A 25,123-nucleotide genomic window follows, 5' to 3' on the forward strand; every position below is an offset into this window, starting at 1 on the left:
ATAAAATGTCGAATGCCACCATAGACTTTGATTTTCCGTTTTTGGGGGGTAACTAGTTTTCTTTTTTTTTAATTGCTATTAAACATTTTTGAATGTTGCTCGATGTGTTTGGAATTTCGGTTGTTTTCATTTCAATTCGGTTTTGACTTCCATTTTGGTTTTATATTTTTTTTGTGGAAATTTTGTTGGGCCCATTTGAAACCTGAACTTGGTTGTTATTTTTTTGTTCGCTCTACAAGTAAATCATAGAAACTCGTTACGATCCATTACGCACATATTACAAATATTAGAAATCAATTAAATTAAGGCACTCAAATACAACAGAAATGAATAAATTGTTAGTGAATAGATATCGATGGAGGATAAATCAATTTTGCCAAGTACAAAGATATAGTAGTGCGGTGGTTCGAGTCTGTGTGTGTGCGTGTGCGTGTGTTGGCTGTGTGTGTATGTCCTGTATCCTGTTACCAGTAGTGTGTCCTAGACTAAAATGTACTCGATTGCTTTAACATTAATCATCCGTAGTTAAACTTTAATTTGTATTGTACATAAACGTAACTCCTAAATTGTGGTGTTTCATTAAAGATACTTTTCAATGGCACATATTCCTTTCTAATCTTAAGACTTTTTAAAATGTGTGTGTTTCTTGGAGTTCCTCTGCTGGAGTGGGTAACTATCGGTGCTGTAAACTATCTCTGGAGTGTATCTCATTATGAGTAGAAGTCGAGAATAAAAACTTTAGATCCCTTCACCAACTGCCCAAGTAGCTCCTTCCTCCCTAGACTCTAGATTACGAAATGCAATTGTATGTACAGTGGGATTCGATTCCAACTCATTCCTTTGACTTAAAATACATTGAACTACTTAATTGATTATTCGATTTACATGTAGATTTAGATGCTTTGCTAACAATATTTTGGCTCTTTGTTTCTCTTGTCTTTTGTTTTTTAGTTTTTTGTTTTTAGTTTTTAATTGTAAATTTTGAAAGAGTTCCCCCGAACAACAAAAACTCTTCAACGCGGGGCATTCTTTGTTCAATTTTTGACCGAAAAAGGCACACACAGAGAATATCGAATGACAACGACTATGCACGACTACAACAACACTAACCCTAGGCTATATATCCTCCCAGTTCTTCCGCCGATCTATCGCATCTAGTAGCCATTGCAGCGTATTTCCCCGTAGCGAGCTCTTCCTGCCGGTCTTCCCGCCCCGTATGCGGCATATCGCTCATACGCCATGTAGTCCGCCATTTCGTAGCCGTAGTTGCTACGCATTCTATTCCTGGGATAGCTGCTGTGGTTGGGCTCCTCATAGGGATAGCAGTTGCTTGGGGTCGGTGGCGGCGTTGGGGACTCTACATAGCCTCCGGCTGGGAAGCTAATGGGCGAGCTGCTGGCGTACTCCTCGGCCAGGCGCTCCACCAGCGACTCGGGAGTCTGCAGAAATCTCTCCGAGAAACGCCCGATCTCGGTGGAGCCAAAGGCCTGTAGGAATCCTGGCAGCGGCTTGATGTCCTGTGTGTATAAGAAATATTAGATTTACTTTTTGGTTAAATATTAGGCTTAGTTCTAGGCTCACCCTAATTTGTTCTCTGACCGTGGACTCCGCACCCTCCAAGTTCTCACTGTCTCCAGACTCCTTTTTGGACAGCTTCCTTTTTGATTTCTTGCTCGGAATGAGATCGCACTCTATGATGCGATTGCTGCTACTGCTGTTGCAGGTGGTGCTGTTGTTGCCGCCGCGATTCCTGCCAGATGTTGCACTCCTCTTGAGGCTGTTGCCAGCCTGGTGTTGCTGCTGCTGCTGCTGCTGCTGGAGAAAAGGAGCCAAAGCTGGTGGTATTGTAGTGGATTGGCCAAAGCCAATGGGAGAGTTCTGAGGGGCAGGCGGAGTGCGCGGGCGCCGCGGCGATGGACTCCAGTTGGACGAGGTTGCTAACGTCACAGGATGTTGCTGCTGTTGCTGTTGCAAGTGGAAACACAGAAAATCGATTTAGTTTTTTTCCGAGCCGTTTGCAGCTGCAGGAAACGAGGCAGCAGGAAAGTTGTTACGCTCAAGTGGCGAACACTTGAAGAACTTTGAGCTCCCAGTCCTAGGATTACCAATGCTCCGCCCTCACTCCCTCCAGCCAGCCGGCGCGTGCTCGCTGCTGGCAGCTCATGTTACCAGGCAACCCCCAATTGCGCCTCCCAACCCCCCATGAGCTCCAATTGAAGCCAGCCAGTCGACCAACGTGCCATCCATCCATCCAGTAAGCCAGCCATCCAGTCAGCCAGCCAGCCAGCCGGGTGAAGTTCAACGTAGCGCCCCAAAAATCAATAGGCGCCCCTTTTTTTGTGGACACCCTGTAAATAGTGGCTTCCGGCCCACGTCTTTCTCTCTTCTGGAGCTTTTCACGAGCACAGCTTTCTCACATTCTCTCTTCTATGTTCTCTCTGCCTCCCAATGATTCTCAATCAGGAGCTACCTAGAAAGCCGGTCGATGGAGCTAAACGCATTTCACTTTTGGCCTTCTCTTTTCGCCCAACACATCGCATGTCCTGCGTAAAGGATGATGACTTTGCCCGCCAGTGGGTGGCTGTCATTATCAGGCTCTCGTCATTTCGATGCTTTGCCCTAATTTGTGTCGATGCTGCAGCTCAGACTCCCCTGATTTTCAATTAACCAATCTCCCGAATACCTCTGGGACTTTTTTCGTTTCCAGTTGCCAGGACACGAAACCGCCAGCAATTGGCTTTTAATTAAATTGCTAATCCAGTCCCATAGTTCGAACTGCACCTGCAGCTTTAATTTGCCATTTTTCCCATCGCCGTAGTCACCGCTAATTCGATTTGATCCGCCACTTACCGCATGTCCTTCGGACTGCTCTTCCGAAGCTGCAGTCTCGCGCACTGGATCAGGAGCAGCAGCAGTATCCTGCGGCGTCGTCGGCTCATCCGTGGGTGTCTCCTTCTGTAAATTGATTTCCGCACGCCGTGCAACATCCGGGGGAGTGGGTGGCCGGGGTGGAGGTGGTGGTGGTGGTGCCTTCGCTGCCTTATCAGTGGCCACTGGCGACGTCGCTGCCGCTATCGCTGTCGCAGTCGCAGTCGACGGCGCTGCTGTCGCGCTTATGTCATCTGGAAAACAAGTTGGAAAACACCCATCGTCAGTTGAGGCAGCCCAGCTCAGGAGGCTCAGAGGAGTCGAAGGAAAATCAATATTGCTAAAAAGATTTCGCTCGGGGGAGCCCCTTGACGATTTCTGGGCCTCTAATTATTTTGTCATGCGTGCAGGCGGCTATCAAGGGTTAAAAACCAGGCCCAGCAAATTGACCATTGGGAGGGTCACTGAGAAAAAGTTCTATAAACTTAAAAAATTAAGCCAAGTTATTACCTATATTTCGTATTGTTTTGGTGCCTAGTTTATTTTTCTTACTACTTTTATTTTTAAAAAAATATTATTTAAGAAAATACTTCTTATTATACAGAAGAAAACCATCCTTTTAGGCAGAGCTTCTAATTATTTCATAAATATTCAATTTTTTTCTCCCTGTACAATCGGAATCAAGCAGAAAAGGGCTTTTTCGCACGCGCTTATCAAATATTTTCCCCGAGGCCGGAGAGAGAGTAACCGTTATCGGAGAGGAATGTCCGGAGAGTGCGATGGCACTTGTTGAACGTGGCTCACCAACACTCATGCACTCATGGCTTTGCATGGTTTGATGGGAATGAGCGGAAGTGGGAGCAGAATCAGAAAATCAACAAAAAGCGTAGCGCACTTCTCGGCGCATGCGACTCGCGACTCGGCCTGCAATGTTTACGTATTTCCAGCCAGCTTGGTAATATATTTTTGGCATTTACTGCAATGCCTCCCAAGCTGCAATCAATTGCATCAATAAATCAATTATTTTTGGAAAATTGAGTCAAATCTAGGCTACTAATTGGAAATATTCAAGTTGTCATTGCAATTTGTTAAGGAATAAGTTGAGAAAATCTAACGATTTATTTGAATAAACTGAAATCATTTTATCTCTTTTTTGAAGTTGTTTTTTTCACATTTGGCGGGAAACTTCAACTTTATTAAAAGGCCAACCACTCACTTATCCCTTGTAAGCCCTTAAAATTGCATTCGCATTTTTTCCGCCAGCTGCTCTTTATTTGGCAGAACGGACATTGATTTTTGCCTCGACGCGGAGGCCAAAGGTTGAGGTTGAAGTTGAATTCGAGCTGGTGGCTATTGCACCGGGGTGTCGTTCTTGTTTCACCCAGTCGATTATTACGTGTATGTGCCGCTGGGCTGGATGGCTTTGGGTGTGTTTGCCGTCTGTGTGGGTGGATGGGTGGTAGGTGTATGTGCCCCAAACGGTGGCAAAGCTGCAAAGGCAGTGGCTAAAAAGCAAAAGCAGAAGCAACAGAAGCGTCAGAAACGACAGAAACGGCGGCAACCACCGCATTACGCTGTAAAGTTCATTTACATTCTGCCTGTGATGACATTTCGCAGAGGGAAAGACACCCCTAGATACTACTCCGTGCATGTGTGAGTGCGGGGGTGGTGTGAGTACGAGGGTGCTAGTGTGTGTGTGTAAAAGTCAAACGCCCATTGATAACGACGAAGCTCCACACAAGCTGACAAACATTCCCAAACAGGGAGATTAAAATTAGAGATAGTATGGTTTTTGAATGGTTTTTATAATAAAACAAAAATATTTAAAAAATAATAATTTACTACATGGTAGATCTTCTTTGAAACTAATTACTAAAATTTTAATTATATACCTATTTTATCCCTATTTTTTCTCTCTCTGTACAACTTTTGTTTGCACTGCCAAACGCTTTGTGTGAAAAAAATGTCTGTGGACTCGCTTCGCACCTGGTGGGCACCTGGGCGGCGCCACGCCCACAACCAACATTCACAGTTGACTTATTGATTTGCACACACGACAAAAAAAAATGTGAAAGCACCTCATCACACACGGGCCAGAGTCCGGACTCCGGAGTCTCGGTCTCGGGGATTGGCGTGCCTAAATAGACAGCTAATTTTGAAGTCCTCAAAAGCTAAAAGCCATGACGTAGGCCCTACAGCCCCCATCCCCCAACCCACCATGCTTCAGCTCCTTTATCGCCCCCTCGTGACGGGAAGCGGAAGTATTTCAGCAGTTAACCAACGCTGATTGGTTGAGTGTTTGCGAAACGTCGGTGCGATGCTGTCAGGTTTTTTTCGAGGGAAGATGGCGGAGGAGCTACTGGAGGGCAGGAGGGGAATGACGAGCTGGTTGGCAAGCCTGACGGACACCGCCGCTCGTCAGCAGCCCAGGAGCTCTCCTCCGTGCGGACGGACTGACATTCCGGCCACGCTGACAACGATGACGGCAACACGAACGGACAGTTCTTGCATTAATTTGCATGCGGAATCGAGCAGAACACTGTGTCTGCACTATGGTACTAGTAGGAATGTCCAAAATTAAATATTTTTGGGTACATTCTAAAACGGAATACCTTTTATGAATCGGAGTTCTAATCCGCTGCAAATTGCTTCAAAAGATCGGAAAAAATAATCTAAAAAATTTTCCTCCAAATTATAGGCAAAATCATGATGGTACCCCTTTGAAAAATTTCGAAAAATGGAACAAAATTTGTATTGCCAGGTTTTGATTGAAAATGAAGCTATTAGGAGTTCTGTGCTAGAGAAGGTATAACATTCCTGGATCTGTCAAATATTAGCTAAGTTATGCACACTTTTCCATCATGATATTTACAAAAGTGGATCAACATTTTTGATATTTTTTTTTTTGGCCAAAATCAACACTTTTGACTTACTTTTAGTGAATATCTTAACTATTTGGTAACCGATTTAAAATCCAAATGCAAACTATGAATCAGTGAACTATTCCCCTTCGATCTGCCTCAAAAGATGGGAAAAAACTATACAAAAAAAATTTCACTCAATTTTTGGCCAAAATCATGATGTACCCCTTACAAAAATATCGAAAATTGGGTCAAAATTTAGTTGGCCAGGTTTTGAGTGAAAATGATGCTACTAGAAGTTCAATGCTCGGGAAGGTATAACATTCCTAGATCTGCCAAATATTGGCCGAGTTATGCACACTTTTCCCTCACAAAGTTACAAATTTGGATAAATGTTTTCGATATTTTTTTTTTTGGCCAAAATCTAAGCTTTTGACCCACTTTTTAGTGAATAGATAAATTATTTGGTAACCGATACGAAAACCAACTACGAACTATGAATCAGAGAACTTTTCCCCTTCGATCTCCATCAAAATATCGGAAAAACCAAACACAAAAAATTTGACTCAATTTTTGGCCAAAATCAGTACCATCATGATTAAAAAATTAAAAAATTTCGAAAAATGGGTCAATATTTTTGTTGCCTGGTTTTGATTGAAAATGAAGCTACTCGAAGTTCTGAGATCGGGAAGGTATAACATTTATAAATCGGTTAGGTATTAGCCGAGTTATATCAATTTTTACATAACAAATATACCAAAATTGGTCCGTTTCTGATACTTTTTAACTTGGCCAAAATCGAAACTTTTTAATTATTTTTTTTTGTATATCTTAACTATTTCTCAACCGATCTGTGAATGGAATACCATTTATGAATCAGGGATCTAATCCGACTTAAACTGCATCAAAAGTTTGAAAAATTAAAATCGAAAGTTTTTGGCCAATTTTTGGCCAAAATGATGACCCCTTTGAAAAATTTCAAAAAATGGTTCAAAATTTCCGGTTCCATGTTTTGATTGAAACTAAAGCTACAGAAAGTTCTGAGATCGGGAAGGTATAACATTTATGGATCGACGGAGTATTAGCCAAGTTATACACATTTTTCCATTTCAAAAATTAAAAAAATGGAAAATTAAAATTTTCAGTTTTACAAGAAGCTTTACAGCTTTTATTTCCAATTTGAAAATGGTCTACTTTAATATTATCCTTTATTTTCCTGTTAAATCCTCATAAAATAGTGTTTCAAGACGATGCCACCCACTGTTCTTTCAATCGCTGATTTCAGTTGAAGTAACTGCTCGGTCGGTGGCCGGCACCCCGCCACCCCGCCACCCCTTGCTGACTTTAATACTTGTTACATAATCTGCCTTGACATATGTTTGCATAAATTTACGAATACTCCCTCGCGGCAGCGCATAATTGCAAATTAAATAGAGTGTAATGAACGAGCGACAGGAGCTCCGATAAAATAAAAGACAAAAAAGCTGACAACTTACCGGGAATATCGAGCGGAGTGTCGGATTGTCGCGCCCCCCTTCGCTCCTCCTGGGGGTGCTCCTCCTCCTCGTAATCCCGCCCGTCTGCCGGGCAGTGATAAGGGACACAGGAGGCGGACTCCACGGACATGTTCACGGGATACTCGCCGCTATAGACCGGCGTGCTCTGGCTGCTGTCACTGCGGGCTCGGGTGCTGCAGTTGCTGATGCCGCTGTCCGTCCCGGTGGCACTTATCATGGGCGGCGAGGTCGTCAATCGCTGGGCCGGGGATCCTGCTCCGGCCTCCACTTCGATTTCGGGCTCCTCCAGCTTTGGTGTGGCTGCCAGGGGCATGTGTTGCTGCTGCTGGTGGCCGAGATGTTGCTGCTGTTGCAGGTTCACATGCTGCTCATTGTAGCCGCGCAGTGGCTCCATGTAGTTCGGTGGCAAGACGGTGCGGTTCGGAGCTGGCGTGGAGGATCTGCCGGGGGGCATGTACCCGGCGTAGCCAGCGAATCCCCGGTTCTGATATGAGGCGGAAGAGCTGTAGGGCGAGGGAGCAGGCTGCTCGTAGCCCGAGTGCTGCGGCTGGTAGGCTGGATGCGACCTGGGCGGGTAGTGGAGCACGCTGGAGGGGATCAGCTGCTGGCCGGCGGGCGTGAACATGCCCTGGTGGGGCTGGCTGTAGTGCGGCGAGGCATACGGGGCATAGCGATAGTAGTTGGGCATGTAGGAGGGCGTGCCGGAGGCTCCGTAACCGTATCCACTGTACGGGTGGTAGCCGGTATAGCCCGATCGGTAGGGTTGCGGTGGATAGTGCGACATGGCGGCGGCGGCGTGGGCGTGGGCACCCGGATGGGGCGAAGGATAATGCGGCTGATCGTAAAAGCTGCCCGGATATCTGTCCGACATTTTCCGCTCTCAATTCTTCCGCTCACACCCGTCCGTAGCTCCCGGCAGTTGCTCACTCGTGGTAGCAAGGAGTCGTTTGCCCCATCCTGTGGACGTCAGCCACCATATTGCCACGGTGTCCTCTCCAGCGACGGTGTCCTCTTACATGTGGCTATTATTGATTTTCCCTTTTAGCCACCTACACGCCAATCCGCAAATCCTTTCCGCTGCCGCTGCCTCTGCCGCTGCCCGTTATCCTTGTCCGACCACGCTTCACTGCCTTTTATTTATGCTGGAATCAATTTTCGCCACACTTGCAGTTTTCTTTAGGGGCTCCTGCTATTGTCCTGCCGGAGAAAAAGGAAAATCGGGATGAGCTGAGTGCGGGTGGGTGGGGTTTATTATCACTACGAATGTAGCGTCCTGGGCTGCCTGCACTTTAATGCCCGAATATGTGATGGCCGAAAGGAAATGGGAGGGTCGGGATCGTTAAACAGTTGTTCAGATGGAAATGGCAAATAACGAGACAATTGCGTTCGAAGGACCACGCAGACAATTCAATTAACATCGGGCCAATAACATTTTATGTTCACTACATGGTCTGGATGTCCTTTAGGGGGTGTCTTACTTATGCGCCACAAATTAACACACACATAAGGTGTGTTTCTGAGGAGTTACATGTATTTCTAGATCTATTATTATAATCTATGGCTTACAACATGATTAAATAAATAAAAAAAGGACTAAAAAGGACTAAAAACTTTACTATTTTATTTTCTGAAAAAGTCTGACCAAAAATGAACAAGAATGTGAACACTTGAATGCGATTTTGAAGTGAATCCTGGCTATCCTGGAATTCCGTGAATGCTAATAAGAGGCTGCCACTCGCCAAATATCCCTGGCATGTTGTTATGTATAAATTACGGACGCCGACTCGCAACGACTCTGGCTGAAGATGCCCCATTTCAAACAGGAGACAGGGGGGTGGCAAGCACTCTGGCGGGTGCATCATCTGACGGGCCATGCGCAAAATTCCGTTTGTTTTGCACTCACGCAGTGGCAGTGGCAGCTGCAGCTGCAGCACAGACCACACAGCCACCGCAACAACAAGTGCAACAAAAACAAACAGCCACTCAACTTATCGAGCGCATCTCGCACTCACACTCACACTCACACCCACACAATCTGGCCCAACACCACCATCCTCAATGAATAACCACATGCATTTTGGCCGCATGCAAACCGTTAATGAGCCACAAAAGTGCACACATCTGGAGTGGGATTGATAAGGGGCAGTGGGAGTGGCAGTGGGAGGCAGGGAGCCCTATACAGTGGTGGGGATTTGGCGGCAAAGGCGTCGGAAGGCAGCGACGTTCGTCTTCCAGCAGCTTCTCTTAAGCGCCACCCACTCGCAGGACATTACCCATCGGCCCACATCAACATTGGCACTGGGAGAAAAACTTTTACTTAATAATACTTAATAGTTTGTAGTTAAGATTGACTTTTTAGAATATAAAAATGAAATATTAATACTGCATTTGTATATCCTGATAATCCTGATAGTCCTCTCTTAAGATTCAAAATAAAATGTAAAATATATATTTCCAATGAATAATTTTATTAAATCATTGATGTTTTACTTTTTTTTTATATAGATATTAAGATAAGGCCAAAATATTTTTAAATATAATTATTCTCCATATTTTTCTCTCCGTGTACAGTACACTAGTAAGTACTTCTGTAAGCTTGCGCTTGACGTGTGCGTTTATTGATTAATAAACTTTTTTTGTGCAAAAACCTCAAACACACACAAAAAAGGCGAAAAATAATAATTGACGGCAATCGCTAGTGGGTGTTTCAGTCCAGAAGTTCAGAAGGTGGCTGGGAAACCTGTTTATTGATCGGGGAGCCGAGGCGGGTGACGCTCTATGCGATGATGACGATGATGTCCTGGCAGCAAATTAGCAAGTGGGAGGGAGGTGGGGAAGCACCGTGGGGTAGTACAACTCTATTAGCAAAGTCAAACACGGGGGCGGGGGAGTGGATAACATAATCAATGTAAACACAAGCTGGCCAAGACAGAGAGAGAGAGAGAGAGAGCGTGCGAGCCGAGCCGGCTAAAAGAGCGGCGGTGTGGGAGAGAGGATGCCACAGAGCTTCCAGAAGAGAGAGCAGCGAAAGGAGAGCTTTCCTTTTTGGCTCATCAAAAGGGTTAGGTGAAACAAAACCGTTGCCCGTCGTGGCCGTAAATGAAATGAGCCTCGAAATAAGTTAAGCAATTGCAATCTGTACTGCCAGCGAGGAAGAATGTCTGCCTCTCTCTCTATCTCTCTCTCTGTTCTTTGGATTCTCTTTGGGTGGCAGGAAACGGAAGTGGATGTAAATGCTGGATGCTGCCTTCTGCCTGCTGCCTGTGTGTACGTGCGTGGTGGTATGTATTGGTGGTGCCTCTTTTTGGGACAGTGCGACACAACAGCAGCACCAGCAGCAGTAGCACCAACAGCAACAGCCTCCCACTCACTGCCGAGCATATAAATCAATAAAAACAGCAGCCCGAGACGGGTGTTCGCCTCAGCTCTTGCACTGTTTCCATTCAGGCTCTGCCTGGTGTTCTGTACTTTATTTTTTCCATATTTTCCATCTTATTTTTTTTTACGTCCAGCAGTAGCACCACCATGGAGTGACGCTGCTCCTGGTGTACACAATCATTACACGGACCCGCGCGCGTCACACGCTGCGTATGTGCAATGTGCTTGAGCTTGCAAATGCGATGGCGCTGGAGCTCGATGGTGTGCGGAATATACCGATTTTAATTGAGTTGCTCCTGCGAGCAGGAGGATTTCCAATAATTGGGGCAAGACAATAGGCAAGTGAGGGTGTCGCCAAAAATTAAAAAGGAAAAACTATGTTTCTGTGAAGTAATTTAGTGTGTTTTAAGCTTTAAATTAAAATATCTAAAATGATTTAAACAAAAAAATTAATAAAGTTTATAATTCAATTTATAAATATTTTTGTAGTTTTGAGTATTAAATCCTTTAGAAAAACACATAAAAATTAAGAGTTATTATGAATATTGCATTTAATTACCTTTCTAAAATTTATCCTTTTTTTAAACTTTAGTTACTTTGTTAGACTCTCAATTAGCTTTATTAAATTTCGGCCAAAATGTTTCTGCTTTATTAATCCCTCGCGAAAATTCAATTTTCGCAATTCGAATTCAATTAAAAACCTCTCTGGCGATTTCAAAAACTCTCCCCACCGCTTTGGGGAAATACCGTTAAATTTGAAAATGTTGCCACAGTTCACAATGGCCGCACTGGCGAGAGGCACTTTTCCGATTTCCGACTAAGAGAAAACTCTTGCCACGCGGGGAAAAATCGAAGAGCAGCCGGCGGGCCGAAACGATCGGTGGAGCACAGTTCTCGGCGATATGCGAAGGCCTACAAGCTGTGAGCTGTGAGCTGTGCGCTCTGTGGCCTACGGCTGCGATATTACGTATACGCTGCGTGTGCTTGGCGCGCTAAAGTCCAACAGACTGAAACGCGATACGTGGACGCGCTGCCATTTATACACCGAAGGCCCCAGCTGGGAAGAAGCAGAAAAGCTGGCAAAAGACAGGCAGCGAAAGGAGCAGACGGAAAATAAAGCAACCAAACGAGGGAGGGGGAGGGTTGAGGAAAAAAAACTAAATGAAAAACAGAAGCTGCTGCACTGGGAACTTTGTGACCCGATTCGATGGGCAACCTGCCCACGAGCGAGCTTTTCCCCGAGAGCCGAGGGCGGAAAACCCACTGCAGTCCGTCTCGTTCTCTCTCTGGCACGTTGGGGGTGTCCTCTCCGGAATCCTCTCGCGAAAATGCCATTTGAAACTATTCGCCTTTGCTTACGAATTAGAGCACAAAACAGAAATCAAACCAAAACAGAGCGCCAGCCGCCAGGAATCTAGAACGTGGCGTTACTTCTAATGAGACGTAGGAGAGTGGCCGCGAGAGCGAGAGAAAGCAGGGAGTGCGCAGCGAAAAATTTCGCTAGAGTCCCGCTTGGGGGTTTCCCACGTTCAGTGTGAATGAGGTATGTATAGGCTCGATTTATCGATGTCCGGGCCACGGATTTCCACCAATATGCGAAAAACCATAGCTCGCTTTTCGGCGTAAACGGTACCGGACCTCAATATGGAGGCGTTTCTATCGCCGTCCGTCAACGTGAACCTGTGGCATTTGGCCAACATAGCTTATGATGACCGATAAGCGGAAAGGTAGGCGATTGCCAAGGCAGGTGAATTTTCGAAAGATTAGCCAGGATGTCACAATGATGTACAGTCTTCTAGAAACATAATGCTTTAAAGTTTTTCAACTATACTATATTATTTCCATCATAAATATAAATGTAAAATATTTTAATGTTTTTAAAAACCTTGATTGTAGTTTAATCAAAAATTCTTTTCCAGGAAACTATTTTGGAAGTCCTTTTACTTTCTTTATACTTATACCTTTAAATACTTTCTTATCAAAATACGTTTTAAGAAATATGTACCAATAGGAACATCAGAACCAGTCTTCAAAAGAAAAGTCCCACAATCCCCTTAAATATTTCAAGTCCCATAGCATATTTTCAAAAACGACGGAGCTATCCTATAATCAATTTTTGGGAGTCCCCTTCCGGCTACGCGCCTGGATTACATGAGCGTGCCCCTGTAGCAATGCCTATGGATAATGGACACCCACTGCGCAACCTCCACTCTCTTGCAGCATTCCTTTTTTTCAGTCTCTTCTCCGTAGAAATGCACGTGTTTATTGCGGTTTTTGGCATGCCGAGCCAAAGCAGAAAGCCCTCAAAATATTTGTGGGCGAGTGTCGGGAAAACGTAAACAAAGCGTGTGCGCACGCAACGACATATTAGAGTGGGGTAGGATGGATATCCTCTTTCGCGTGTTCTGTCGGGGATGTTTCTATTGATTGCATAGACGACAAACAGGGTGCTGCTAGCTGCTTTATCCAGTCTTTCTTTAAGGTCTTTATACATTCCAAATTTTAAAAGTAGTCAACAAACATAGATATAAACGGGTTACTAAAAATGCAGCAGATGGCATCGACTCCTATCCGAACCAGTGAGCACCCATGCAGTCGCGAGTCCATTCAGTCTGGCAGACCCAACACCACTCGAATCCGCAGCCGGCGCGTGTGCAGACCATGTGCATACAGCCTCCTAAAATGGGATAGGGGGATGGCATAAGTTACCGATTACGTCTTGGTTCCCTCACTCCACTTACCATCTCGCTCTGTGGGCGTTCGACATTTGGGACAGGGTTTGGTGCTGACTTTGATGGTGACATTGCTGGCCTCTTCCCAACGGGCCTCAGCGGCTCTCTGGAAGTTTATAGATTAACCAAATAATCACAAAGCCTCATGAAAATGACTCACATTAGGGTCCACGGTGTACTCGCAAGAGTTCTGGGACGTGGAACCCACGCCTTCCGGCAGACACTCCCCAATATGATAGCCCTGAAGGCAATTGCGGCAGAATACATAGCCGCAGCCATTCTGGCAGGTGACCTTTCGGCAATCAGGCTCCACTAGTAGGCCCATTCCACATCCTGGCTGCGGGCATAGTACTCCGCCAGCCTGCAAGACATACTCCTCAGTAGCAAAACGCTGGTATCGATCGTATTCCTCACGAGTCAGTAGCTTAAAGTGGTGAATCTCCTCGATAAACGAGTGCTCACAGCCGGCAGGGCACGGCAAAGTGTATCCAAAGTCTGGATGTGGCATAAACTGGCGTTCGCTGAGACGTGAGCGGCAGTAATGACGGAAACAGTCAATGCAGGTAACGTGCTGCGAGGCGCACGGGAAGACCAACACAGTGTCGCTGTTGGTTGAAAAAAGGAGATATTAGACATTTAAAGATTTCGGATTTAACAATCACCTTATATCTGTGCAGGCAAGACAAGGAACATCTTTGATATTATTCTTGATTAAGTTAAGAGGGGCGGCGAAATCTTTTTCGCCACCCGAGACATGCTCAGCGCACTTAAAAAAGAATTCGGCGAAGGGAGGATCCCCAGCTTCATTGTCGACACAGGCAATCTCCAGGCTCTCACAGTGGCCGGGTATACGGCGTGACTTCAGGACATCATCCCAGCACTCTGGATCTCGGTGGACAGTGAAGGCACCACCTTTGCAGAGCGAACAGCGGACACGAAGCTTGCCATTGCAGAGCTTGTCGCACTGACTGCAATGCACAAAAAAGTGGGCTTTGGCACGGACTCGTTCTGGAAGATGACAGTGGATAATAGGTTTTTGGATTTTAGAGAGCAGAAATGCTGCTAACCCTCGTCGGTTATGTTCAACCTTTCCTCGCTTTCCAGCTGTAGATCGAGCAGAGTTTCGTTCAGCGGCTTGGATGGCTCTTCCAGTGGCGAAGGCTCCTCCTCTTCCAATGTAGCAGATTCGATTTTCGGTCGACGCACTTGCGGCCGCAAACGGATGGCGTGCAGGACGCTCTGCTGACCCAAATCGCATTGCTACTGAAAGATGATGAAAGTGAGAATACTGGAGGGGATATTACAAATAGATGTGATTGTCGTGACAGGCCCGATGATGGGTTATGTGTATCTGATCCAACCTACCTCTATGGTGGTGGCATCGCTCAGTTCCTTTCCAGCAAAGATTATCTTGACTTCCTCAGGCTGGAGCCCCAATTGCGGCGCAACAATTTCCTTAACGTTTTTAATGTCCCATTGCGGCTCAAGGTTTACCGAAAGTGTCTTTCCCGTGTTGGTTTTTACGTAAATGCTGAGCGTGTGGGACAAGGTCTTGCCTCCAAATTGCAGAAGCTCGAGCATTTTGCGTACAAAAGTGGCAATAAAATTAAAAATAAAACTCATTTGTTATCAGATGGGGAGTAGTGTGACCGTTTACGTAATCAAATGAACAGTGCTTCAAAACGGTCAATACTTACTCATTACCCAACACCAGGCAGCCATACTCAACGAAAGAAGAAGAATTGCGCTAAATTGAAAAAAGTTTGTGTTAAAAAAAGCTTAGCTTATTTCATAAAAACTGGTAGAAATGACTGGCTTTTGTTACAAGGAAATAAATGGCGACTTGTTCAGTGCCCGGAAAGACTATTCTTTGTGTCATTGCGTGGCAGCTGACATGAGAATGGGAAAAGGAATCGCGGTAAAGTTTCGGTAAGCTTACAGGAGGTTCTACTTTGTTTTTATTAAAATGAATCTATATTTTAATGATTTTCATTTCGCCGTGGATATCTAATTTAAAACGCATTCAATTCATTGGATAAACTAAAATTGTTTTGCAATTTTATGACAACAATTCAGTGGATTCGCAGTTAATCCCGATTCTTATTTGTTGTTCCTTTTCTATTTTACACTTTAAAAAACACTTTTAATAATCAAAACATTTTTAGTAACAAATTCGGCCAGCTTTTGACTCTGCAAAGACAAAACGTACAGCCAGGAGGCGTAGCCATTCTACAGGATCAGCAGCGTTATGTGTACTATCTGGTCACCAAGAAAACCAGTTGGGGCAAGCCCACCTATGAACTCCTCTACAGCTCCTTGATAGCCATGCGGCAGCATATGGTAAGGATTGGAATTCCATCTCCCATTAAATAAAGAATAAATATCCTATTTTACTATAGATGTCCCACAATGTCCCCAAACTGGCCATGCCGCGAATAGGCTGCGGTTTGGACGGCCTCAACTGGACGAAAGTAAAAGAAATGGTCTGCCAAATATTCCAGTCAGATCCGGTGGAAATAGCTGTTTATAATTATGTTGCAACCCAAAAGTAAATGTCACAAGCTAACTTAAAACATGGCATTATTTGTTCTGCGGCGGCACAAAGTTGTAGACCACAATTTCCAGCTGCTCCTGGCCAAACACGTACTCGAGGATGTTGCTAACTTTTTCCCATTCCAAGCCGTCGATTCCACAGCCAATCCGAGGGATAGCCAGCTGATTGATTCCGTTTTTTCGCTGTTTTAATTAAATTGAAGTTATATATTTGTTAAGTTTATGAAAAAGTGTTAAGTTTATGAAAAGTGGATCATGAAGTAGATTCTTAAGTTGAAATAAACATAATTTATATTACCATGTGCTCGCGCATTTGCTCCAGGGACGCCTGCAGAGACTCATAGGTGGGCTTGCCCCAACTCTGTGGCTTGGTGACCAAGTAATAGATGTATCGCTGGTCATCCTTCAGCACGGCAACCTCGCCACTGGCCGCTTTTTGGGCGCGCAGCTCGTCCACCTTGCCATAGACCTGCTTGAACTTTACGGCAATGCCGGCGCCCATCGCCAGGTCAGCTCCAACGCAGTGGGCCAGTGAATGGGTTTTGGGGGCGGAGAAGAGATCTCCTTCCACCTCGCTGATCTTGTAGCTTGATTGGGCTGCCATGCCGACCACAAATCCTCGTCGAAATGCCGCGCGCAGATCTAGAAGATTACGAGAATACATGTTCCTTTAGGTTTTTGTAAAGAGTTGATAGATTTCAGAAACGTACTAGATCTAAAAGTAAAGTTTCTTAAAAGTAAATGTAACATGCACCCTAATAAAACACTATACTATGCCCTTTTAATTGTTTAAAATGTCTTTTTTGCTTTTATTTAAATAGTAATGGATAAAATTCAGTGTTTAAAACATCTTAGAGGTAAGTTCTTATTCAATATATAAGTATTTGGTGCAGTTGGTGCCACAAATCCCAAGCAAACCAGTTCGAGTGCTATACGTAGAGTTGCTATATACAGGGGTTATGTTGGAATTCAAAACGGAGTCTTCTCGCGGTGGAGCGACTGTCGAGATACGGATCTCGATGGAATCTGGATAGTCTTTATGTGCCGGCACGTAGGACAGACGACGTTCAGCTTGTCCTGGGACATTTGTGGGGGTGTGTAGAAGAAGGCGATTATGTCCACGTGGTCATCGGCAAACACCAAGTCCAACAGACTGCGAACTCGCAACCAATCCAGTCGATCAATGCCGCAGCCCAGGCGGGGGATAGCCAGCTTGGTGACTCCGTGCTCCCTCTGGAAGTGGGAAGAGTTATGGGTCTACATCGGACTAGGAACAAGTCTTCTCACCATATGCTCCTGCATGGCCAGCAAAGCGTAGTACAGAGCCGTGTAGGTGCACTTTTCGTGGCTGCGCTCCTTGGTCACCAAGTTGTAGATGTACCGGCCGTTCTGCTCCAGCACTGCCACGTTGCCGGTGTGCCTGTTCTGACGCTTCAGCTCATCCACTTGTCCATATTTGCAGCGGAACTGAAGATTAATCCCAGCACACATGGCGAAGTCCGCACTGACCGAGTGCACCAGAGCGTAGTTCTCCGGCGCACTGAACAGATTGCCCCGGGCCTCCGTAATCTGACACTTTGGCGCAGCCAGCTGTGGATTGAATTATGAAGGTTTAGCCAATTGTTCTTGATTGAGATCGCGGATGAGTCACCTCCTTGGACAAGTCATCGTGCTCGCAGACGAGTATCTCGATGGGATACTCGCTGTTGGCGAATGTCTGCTGCACCAGGCGCTTCACTTGCCTCCACTCGAGGCCGTCTTTGCCGCAACAGATCCGGGGCATGGCCACTTTTGTGATCTCGTGGTTGCGCTGTGGAACAGTAAGTGTTCTTTCAATTAAAAATGATTATATTTCGCATAAAAAATGATTGATGAACCGTTATTTAGATTGAAAAATATTATATTTAGGTTATGAGAGCTCTTATAAAGATTATAAGGTTTCTTTCTTTATAGAATTTGGCTTCAAAAGTAACTTTTTGGGTCAAAAAATATTTAATTTAAATTAAATACTTATGACAGCCATTATAAAGATGATTAAGTGTTCCCCATTATGCTTTCTTCTTTCCTTATTTTTCATACAAATAATTTTACTTTCTTTTATGCTAATTTTAACGACTAGTAACCAAAAAAATAAAAACCAAACGTATTTCCTGAATATCTTTTACAGAAAAAAAAAACCGAAAGATACTGTATCTCATTGTACAAATAAATTAACCGTAAATTGGTGAAGGCAGTAAACCAGTTCCCCCAAGTTCTTTTGGGGGAAATGTCACTTGCCTCTTCCCCAGACCAGACCAGACCCGACCCACTCCATTACTCACCATATGTTCCCGCATACAGATCAGAGCCGCCTGGACGTCGTCGTACGTGCTGACATCGTAGAGATTCGACTTGGTTACCAAATAGTACACAAATCTGGAGTTGTGCTCCAAGACGGCACAGTTGCCTCTGGCCACCCTGCGCTGGCGCAGTTCATCCACATCGCCGTAGATGAGGGCGAACTGCCAGGCCAGCGATCCCCGCAGAGCCGTAAAGGATGACTCCACGGCATGGGCCAGGGCATGGGTGCTGGGGGCCTGGAATATGTCCACCTTCGACTCCACGATCTTCACGTTCGCGGCAGCCATGGCGCACTGTACCCGGCTGCAATTAAACGGAAATTATTCTGACTGTCCGCGGCTCTGTCGTTCAATGCCAAAAATGAATGCCAATTTTCGTACTTACGTGCACGCAGCGGAAACTTTCTCGTCGAGGTCAGTGGAACTCGCGATAAAAACTTTTTCGGTTTCGGCTTCGGAATGACTCTGGCTTTGGCTTTTGGAACTGCACAGAAACCAGAATGAAAACAAAGCAATTAGCGCTCGTTTCGTTTGGGGAGATTCTCAACTGTTAGCGGCTAGTTGGGGAGCTTGTTTGTTTATTTTTTCGTTATTTTTGGCGATTTCCCACTCCCAGTTGTGCCGTTGGATTGTTAATGAAGGGAAGCGACTGCCTCGGCCGGCGGTCTGCAGCGGAATGCGCCTCGCACGACGCCAAAAGCCGGGCGAAAGCCCAGCAAGAATCTTCAATCGGCGCGGCGGTGACAACATTTCGCCCAGAGGCGGCGCCGCGGGGGTGCTTCGAAAAATGATCAATGTCTACACGCAGAGAAAATCTAATGTTGATGGATGTCTACAGAAGCATGAAATGATTTATAAATGATTTATGGAATTGTAAGCCAAGGTTAGAGATCGATTTGTCGGGAAGTCTGTTTGATAAAGGAAATGACTTAATGGTTTTTTATTTGAAGAATATAGAGTTTTTATTCTCTAGATAAGTATCTAAAAGATACTTTATATCATTAAAGAAAAAATTAAGCACTTTTTATGTATTCAAATTAAATATATTTATATTTTTAGACCGTAAATGAAACGTTTTTAAGAATAATTTTTTCAGAAAACTATAAAAAAAGGGTAAATAAAAAAACATTATATTTTTCAACAAGTAACATTTTTATAGTTTTTAGACTGTAAATTTATTTTTAACGTTAGAAAAGAATAACTTAAACTGTCAACATGACAACTAAGTATAAAAGTTACAAAGTTCTGAACCTTTTTTTCCATTCAAATTACTTAAAATCGGCATGTTTAAAAAAATATACATCCTTCAAAAACTAATATTTTAAAATTGAACCAAAAACAGCTTCCTTTTTGAAAATTTTGACTGTTTTTTGTCCCTGTATTAGCCACCACCATGCATGACGATCCATTGAGTCAGCAGCCAGGCCAGGTAATGATGATGATGATGCTGGTGTGATGATGATGACATACATGTGCTAGTAAGTGTTAGCTGATATCGGGTTGTTTGTTTGTTTTTAGCAACAGGTTGGCTGGCTGGTTGACTTGGCATCGCCCAAAATCACCAAAGCCGCACTGTTGTAACTCCCAATTAAGAACCCGTGCACAGGTATTTTGATAGCGCTCCGCCGATAGCGATATATAGCCAGGCAGTCTGTAGATTAGTGACGACGCATTGGATCAGATTGGAAAACAAAACACCTGTGCGTGGGCCCCTGTCAAAGGTAATCGGTTGTCCATGTGCTAATAGGGGCAGTCAACCGACTAGCCAGGCTATATTCTTTGCATTTATAATTATAAATATGACTTAAATTATTCGTCAATTGAGAGGCAGGTGAAATGAATGTACACACACGTACAGAAACCAGCAGTGAATACAAATAACCATATTAAGTGGGTACTATTTTAAAACAAACAAAACAGGCAAAATTATAAGCTTAGATTCTATGGGGTTTCCAAGTAGTATTTTCCCCTACAATCAGTTTTTAATATTTAGTTTGTTCACTTGTTTATATTAAAATTAAAAAAAAACACAAAAGTTATGAGTTTCTAAGCGAAGAGTATCATGGTAATAAATAAAATCTTATAATCTTATAAGATTATAAGGTCTAATGTATGACAATGATAGACTGTCTTAGAAATACTTTTAGTTTCTAATTTACTTCCACCAAAATGCGAAATATGTAATTTTTATCAAGGAAATGCGAAAAGTGGAAAACAATCAACAAAAACAGCAGAGGGCTTTTTAGGGTTCAAAATTATTGCGCGCCAAAAGTAAGTGGTCACTTTGTAACACTACATGTGGGCGTTAGCCAATACTATTGCCTTTAAGCTTTTGTCGCAAAAACAAAAATAAAAACAATCATGGAAAATCATAGTTCTTATGCTTTTTAAAATATAAACATTTTGTCGACTCATTTATGCACTTTTATAACTTATTTTTATGGATTAAAAAAACATAAAAAAAGAGCCCTCATTATTTGGCCTTTTTTTATACGCATGTCGCGCGGCAGCTTTGAATCATATTGAATTATATTTAAATCTCGCTTTTCATTCGCGGGGCACCTTGTGGGGGAAAAAGGAAAAGCGATAGCCGCCACAGTTCATGGCAGTTCAGATTGGCACTCCGACGGATCCGGATCGAGGAGCATTATTTCAGCTCTGGCTGTTGATTTCTGATTGGAATATTGCGTGCAAATTGGCACCTTTGCTGTGTTTGTTGTTGTTGTTGTATTAGTTATTGTGCAAATTACATAAGTAGCGTGTTGTTTATTAGTTAGCATTGGAATACTTTACGTAGTAGTGGAGTAGTTTTGGTTAAAATCGTTAACATTCGGTTCTATCTTCTGGGCAATTAGTCCGCGCGCGAGTAAATCTCCCAAAGAGCCAGTAGAATACGTTGTGAGTCACTCGAATAACTAAATGAGAATAACTAAAAACTGCAGGCCAAAGCAAAGCTCACGTCAGCTGTTTTACGTTTACCGCCCCCCTTTCGGAACCCCACCTTCTGCGTAGTAGTGTTGCCTTTTAAAGTTGTTGTTGTAGTTATCTCAGTCTCTCCAAACGTCTCTCTGCCTTTATATTACTCTCTCAATCGGTTCTGTTTTGGTTACCATTTTTGTGGCCTTTGTTTTCGCCTTATTTGCCGCCATGACTCCGATGACATTGCTGCCACGATCGGTTTGTGTTACCGCCCACGCCCACGCCCGAGCCTCGAACTGGCGGTCCATTTCAGCGCTTCAAAGGCGCCATCAGCAGCAGCAGCAGCAACAACAATTGCACACCTGTGGGCGGCTGCCTGCACTTTTAGCAACAACAACAACAGCACTAGCGAGGGCGCCAAATTCGCATGCAAATGGAAGCGGTAAGTTCAAAACTTTAATTATGCAAATTGCGCGTGCAATTGCTGATTTATGATGCTGTGCGTTTGGATTACAATTGACGAAAAGAAAACAATAAATGTTGAATCTATTTATCATTTCAAATGTTTATATTACGAATGAAATAGCTTTTTTGGGTAGTCCACGGGTCGTATGAGTAATATGCGCGGCCATTTTGAGGACAGGTTGCACTTTCGAATATAGGGTCACACTGCTGTTCTCCAATCAGCGCAAATTCGTCAACTTGACAACCCAGAAATTTGAAAATTTCGTCTGTTATCGCTGCCTCTCTATCACTATGGCTCTCTCTATTGCTTTCCGGTTTTCGCCAAAAATTTCTTATAATGACTCCCACACGTCTACGCTAACAAATTTCTATACTGGTTTATAATTAAACCGAATTCGAAAAAATACATTTAAACGAACAAGTGGCAGTTTGTATAAGAAAGGGGGGACTGACTTTTAATAGCCCATGAAAGTACAACATTGGAGGCGGCACCGGGTCTGCTACACGGGTGGTACTAATCACCTTTTGATTACCTCGTTCTCAACCCATAAAATACGTACTCCTTTCTTTTGTTGCGAAATAAAAAACCGATTTATGAAACTGGTTTTGTTTCAATTGCCGTTTAATCAATTTAACACCCGCTGGCACTCGATCATTTTTTCGCTATTACTCAAAAAAGGTGTTAATTATCGTAGCGAATCGGTAATAAAACATGTTTACCCAAGCCCCACAGTTGTTGATTGTTACTTAATGTACTCCAAGTTTACTCCAGATTGATTGTGGCTAGACCTCTGTATATGTATATTTGAGTATATTTTGGGGTAGAGCTGATAAGATAAGGCTTCTTTCAGAGCAGGCGAATAATAAAATTTAATAATTAACAGCTCTGGGAGGTGGCTATTTTTATTTCGGAAACTGAAAGCCAAGTCGTGACTGAATATTAATACTTAGAATATTAACTAACTTGTTTTTAGATAAATCTATTATTATAGGTCTTTTGATACGACTCTTAACTTTAAGTTGATTGATCTAATTTTCCACAAAATGTATACCCTAATTGATATGTTTTTTCGTATACCCCTGCTCCTATATGAGCCCCGATAAGATAAGTCTAGAAAAGCCATAAATTTAATCCAATGGGGTGTTGCCGGAGGGGTCTTATGTATTTGCCCATTTGTCAGACTCGCTTTCGTTGTGGAAGGTCAACATGATAATACATATAGTTCGGGTGGCGGAAAACAAACACACCCACCGCCCACACTATCCGAATTGGAATGCCCTAGAACGTCAATTCCCTACTAATTTAGACGTTTTAATTTAAAAGTACAGCTATCATTTCCACGAGTGAAGTTCAAGGTCATTACCGGGCGGGCACAAGCAAACATTTGAAACCCACACACGCACCGCGTCAAAATAACTTGAAATACTCGAGCAAATAATAATAAATAGGCAGCGCATGAATAAATAATGCGAGTATATAGACTTTCGAGCCCCCTATAATAGAAAAAAAATGAAAATATATAGAGCTCTTTACACGCGCTAGAATATTTGAGAGATTGTGGAATCTACATCTGTGTGGCCTGTTTCTATTTACCAGCTCCAGGTAGACCGATCTCCTCAAAAACCTGACCAAACATAACGCTGATAAGCAGCATAATCAAGAAATTCGGGTTTGCAAAAAAAATAAATAAATAATGGTAGAGAAAAGAATAGTAAAAAAAAGAACCCTGCTGTTTCTAAGCGTTTCTAGGGTTCGTCTGCGGTATCTTCCATGTATAGGTGAGAGGAGATTGCCAGACGTCGCCTAGAGGGTCTCAGTCCATTTGTATATTTATTTTTTGGACTTGGTTCCAGTCGCGTATACGCCGCGTATCCGAACGCACACGTCGCTCTTCCTCCTCGCGTTCTAGTTCAGAAAAGATAAAAGAGTTTAAAGCCCTCCCTCTTTTGTAGTGTTCTATCAGATCCGCCGAAACATGTCAGCTGCTCCGAAACTGGTGGCCGTGGCCGAGTCGCGTCGCTTCATGATCGACTGCTTCAAGGCGGTGAAGGTGCCCCAGGCCTATGCCGAGGACCAGGCGGACCTCCTGGTGGGCGCCGACTACCGAGGACATTTTAGCCACGGAATGAACCGCCTAGAGATGTACATCAACGATCTGGCCATCAACGCCACCGACGGAGCCGCGACGCCAAAAATCCTGAAGGAGACTCCATCCACCGCCTGGGTGGACGGCCAGAACGGCCTGGGAGCCGTGGTTGGCAACTTCTGCATGGATCTGGCCATCAAGAAGGCCAAGACCGTGGGTGTGGGCTGGGTGTGCGCCAAGGGATCGAACCACTATGGCATGGCAGGCTGGTATCCCATGAGAGCCATGAAGCAGGGACTCGTCGGCGTTTCCATGACCAACACCTCGCCCCTGATGGCGCCCACGCGTGCCAAGGAGGCTGCCCTGGGCACCAATCCCCTCGCCGTCGGAGCCAATGCCACCAATGGCGATCGCTTCCTGCTCGATATGGCCACCACGGCGGTAGCTGTGGGCAAGATCGAAATCCAGCGGAGGAAGGGAGCCAAGCTGCCCGACGGCTGGGCCCAAGACCCCGATGGCAATAATACCAATGACGCGGAGCTGGGCTTCTCGACCGGGTGTCTCTACCCATTGGGCGGCTCTGAGCTAACCTCGGGCTACAAGGGCTATGGTCTGGGCGCCATGGTGGACGTCTTTTCGGGCGTGATGTCGGGTGCCAACTACTCCACGAAGGTGCGTAAGTGGACCCACGCTGGTGCTGATACGGCAGCCGATCTCGGCCAGGTGTTCATTGCAGTGGATCCCAATTGCTTCGCACCCGGATTCGAGGAGCGCATGACTGACTTCAATGGACGCCTAAGGAATACCACTCCGGTAAGAATTATTTATCTCTAAGGTTATAGTTTTATGAAGATTTTATGTATTATTTTTAATAAATAATTTTTATAAATTATTAATGGCAGACTGATCCCAGCAACCCCGTGCTTCTGGCTGGAGACAAGGAGAGCCATGGCATGAATTCTGTGGACGAGGCCGGCGGAATCCAATATCTGGAGAATCAGATTAAAACCTGCTGCATGCTGGCGGAGAAGCTGAATATAAAGCCCCTGCAGTTCATCGATTAAGGATCACTGGATTAGGAATTGAGGAGCGGGAGCCAAGCTCCTTTGTTGCCATATAGTTTGCATTCGTGGACCAAAGCACTTAGTTCTTTCTCGCTGCGAAGAAACCCACTTTGTTATATTTTTTACATATCCGATTAAAGGACTTTCGAAAGCTAAGATATTGTTTAGCCAGAAGCGTAAATTCAATTTACTTTACTTGCTATAAATTGTAATTGATATACAGCAGCGATATATACAACTTCCTATTTCAATAGATTTTAAATATTTAGTAAAAACTATGATATTCAACAAGCAATTGTTTAAAATAAACAAAATACTTTAAAAGATTAACCTGAAGATT

The 25,123-nt window shown here is 44.2% G+C and overlaps 6 protein-coding genes across 10 annotated transcripts; 2 read left to right on the forward strand and 4 right to left on the reverse strand.

Moving 5' to 3' along the window:
- Window positions 1-21: 21 nt before the first annotated feature.
- On the reverse strand, window positions 22-11,664 carry LOC6493060 (altered inheritance of mitochondria protein 3). Of its 2 annotated transcripts, XM_001956931.4 has the most exons (6): window positions 11,184-11,664; window positions 7,226-8,443; window positions 2,851-3,122; window positions 1,582-1,965; window positions 1,111-1,517; window positions 22-232 (listed from the first exon to the last, which is right to left on the reverse strand). In XM_001956931.4, the coding sequence occupies exons 2-5, from the start codon at window positions 8,115-8,117 to the stop codon at window positions 1,155-1,157; spliced, it is 1,911 nt and encodes a 636-aa protein (XP_001956967.2). In that variant the 5' UTR covers window positions 8,118-8,443; window positions 11,184-11,664; the 3' UTR covers window positions 22-232; window positions 1,111-1,154. The 2 variants fall into 2 exon arrangements, with proteins under 2 accessions (XP_001956967.2, XP_014764196.1); XM_014908710.3 differs by lacking the exon at window positions 22-232 and having other exon boundaries at window positions 862-1,517.
- Window positions 11,665-13,078: 1,414 nt separating this feature from the next.
- On the reverse strand, window positions 13,079-15,184 carry LOC6493058 (E3 ubiquitin-protein ligase parkin). Of its 2 annotated transcripts, XM_044714982.1 has the most exons (7): window positions 15,054-15,184; window positions 14,722-14,945; window positions 14,424-14,616; window positions 14,019-14,364; window positions 13,517-13,961; window positions 13,366-13,462; window positions 13,079-13,301 (listed from the first exon to the last, which is right to left on the reverse strand). In XM_044714982.1, exons 1-7 carry the CDS (start codon window positions 15,076-15,078, stop codon window positions 13,192-13,194), a joined length of 1,440 nt encoding a protein of 479 aa, XP_044570917.1. In that variant the 5' UTR covers window positions 15,079-15,184; the 3' UTR covers window positions 13,079-13,191. The 2 variants fall into 2 exon arrangements, with proteins under 2 accessions (XP_044570917.1, XP_001956965.2); XM_001956929.4 differs by lacking the exon at window positions 15,054-15,184 and having other exon boundaries at window positions 14,722-15,044.
- On the forward strand, window positions 15,143-16,209 carry LOC6506932 (ADP-ribose glycohydrolase OARD1). The gene is made up of 3 exons (XM_001956928.4): window positions 15,143-15,285; window positions 15,522-15,696; window positions 15,756-16,209. Exons 1-3 carry the CDS (start codon window positions 15,164-15,166, stop codon window positions 15,906-15,908), a joined length of 450 nt encoding a protein of 149 aa, XP_001956964.1. The 5' UTR covers window positions 15,143-15,163; the 3' UTR covers window positions 15,909-16,209.
- Window positions 15,843-21,178, reverse strand: LOC6493057 (ADP-ribose glycohydrolase OARD1). Its single transcript, XM_001956927.4, has 3 exons — window positions 21,042-21,178; window positions 16,208-16,551; window positions 15,843-16,092 (listed from the first exon to the last, which is right to left on the reverse strand). The coding sequence occupies exons 1-3, from the start codon at window positions 21,076-21,078 to the stop codon at window positions 15,937-15,939; spliced, it is 537 nt and encodes a 178-aa protein (XP_001956963.2). The 5' UTR covers window positions 21,079-21,178; the 3' UTR covers window positions 15,843-15,936.
- LOC6493056 (ADP-ribose glycohydrolase OARD1) lies at window positions 16,689-21,149 on the reverse strand. Of its 2 annotated transcripts, XM_001956926.4 has the most exons (6): window positions 21,042-21,149; window positions 18,634-18,732; window positions 18,231-18,552; window positions 17,561-17,719; window positions 17,197-17,499; window positions 16,689-17,142 (listed from the first exon to the last, which is right to left on the reverse strand). In XM_001956926.4, exons 3-6 carry the CDS (start codon window positions 18,534-18,536, stop codon window positions 16,879-16,881), a joined length of 1,032 nt encoding a protein of 343 aa, XP_001956962.1. In that variant the 5' UTR covers window positions 18,537-18,552; window positions 18,634-18,732; window positions 21,042-21,149; the 3' UTR covers window positions 16,689-16,878. The 2 variants fall into 2 exon arrangements, with proteins under 2 accessions (XP_001956962.1, XP_044570918.1); XM_044714983.1 differs by lacking the exons at window positions 17,197-17,499; window positions 17,561-17,719; window positions 21,042-21,149 and having other exon boundaries at window positions 18,634-18,939.
- LOC6506933 (uncharacterized oxidoreductase YjmC) lies at window positions 20,504-25,119 on the forward strand. Of its 2 annotated transcripts, none has more exons than XM_014909486.3 (3): window positions 20,504-20,519; window positions 23,586-24,532; window positions 24,622-25,119. In XM_014909486.3, coding segments are annotated over exons 1-3 (1,110 nt in total). In that variant the 5' UTR covers window positions 20,504-20,518; the 3' UTR covers window positions 24,784-25,119. The 2 variants fall into 2 exon arrangements, with proteins under 2 accessions (XP_014764972.1, XP_001956961.1); XM_001956925.4 differs by lacking the exon at window positions 20,504-20,519 and adding an exon at window positions 21,396-21,609.
- The last annotated feature ends 4 nt before the right edge of the window (window positions 25,120-25,123 follow it).

Source organism: Drosophila ananassae, chromosome 2R (assembly GCF_017639315.1).
Source record: "Drosophila ananassae strain 14024-0371.13 chromosome 2R, ASM1763931v2, whole genome shotgun sequence".
NCBI classification, from domain to species: domain Eukaryota; kingdom Metazoa; phylum Arthropoda; class Insecta; order Diptera; family Drosophilidae; genus Drosophila; species Drosophila ananassae.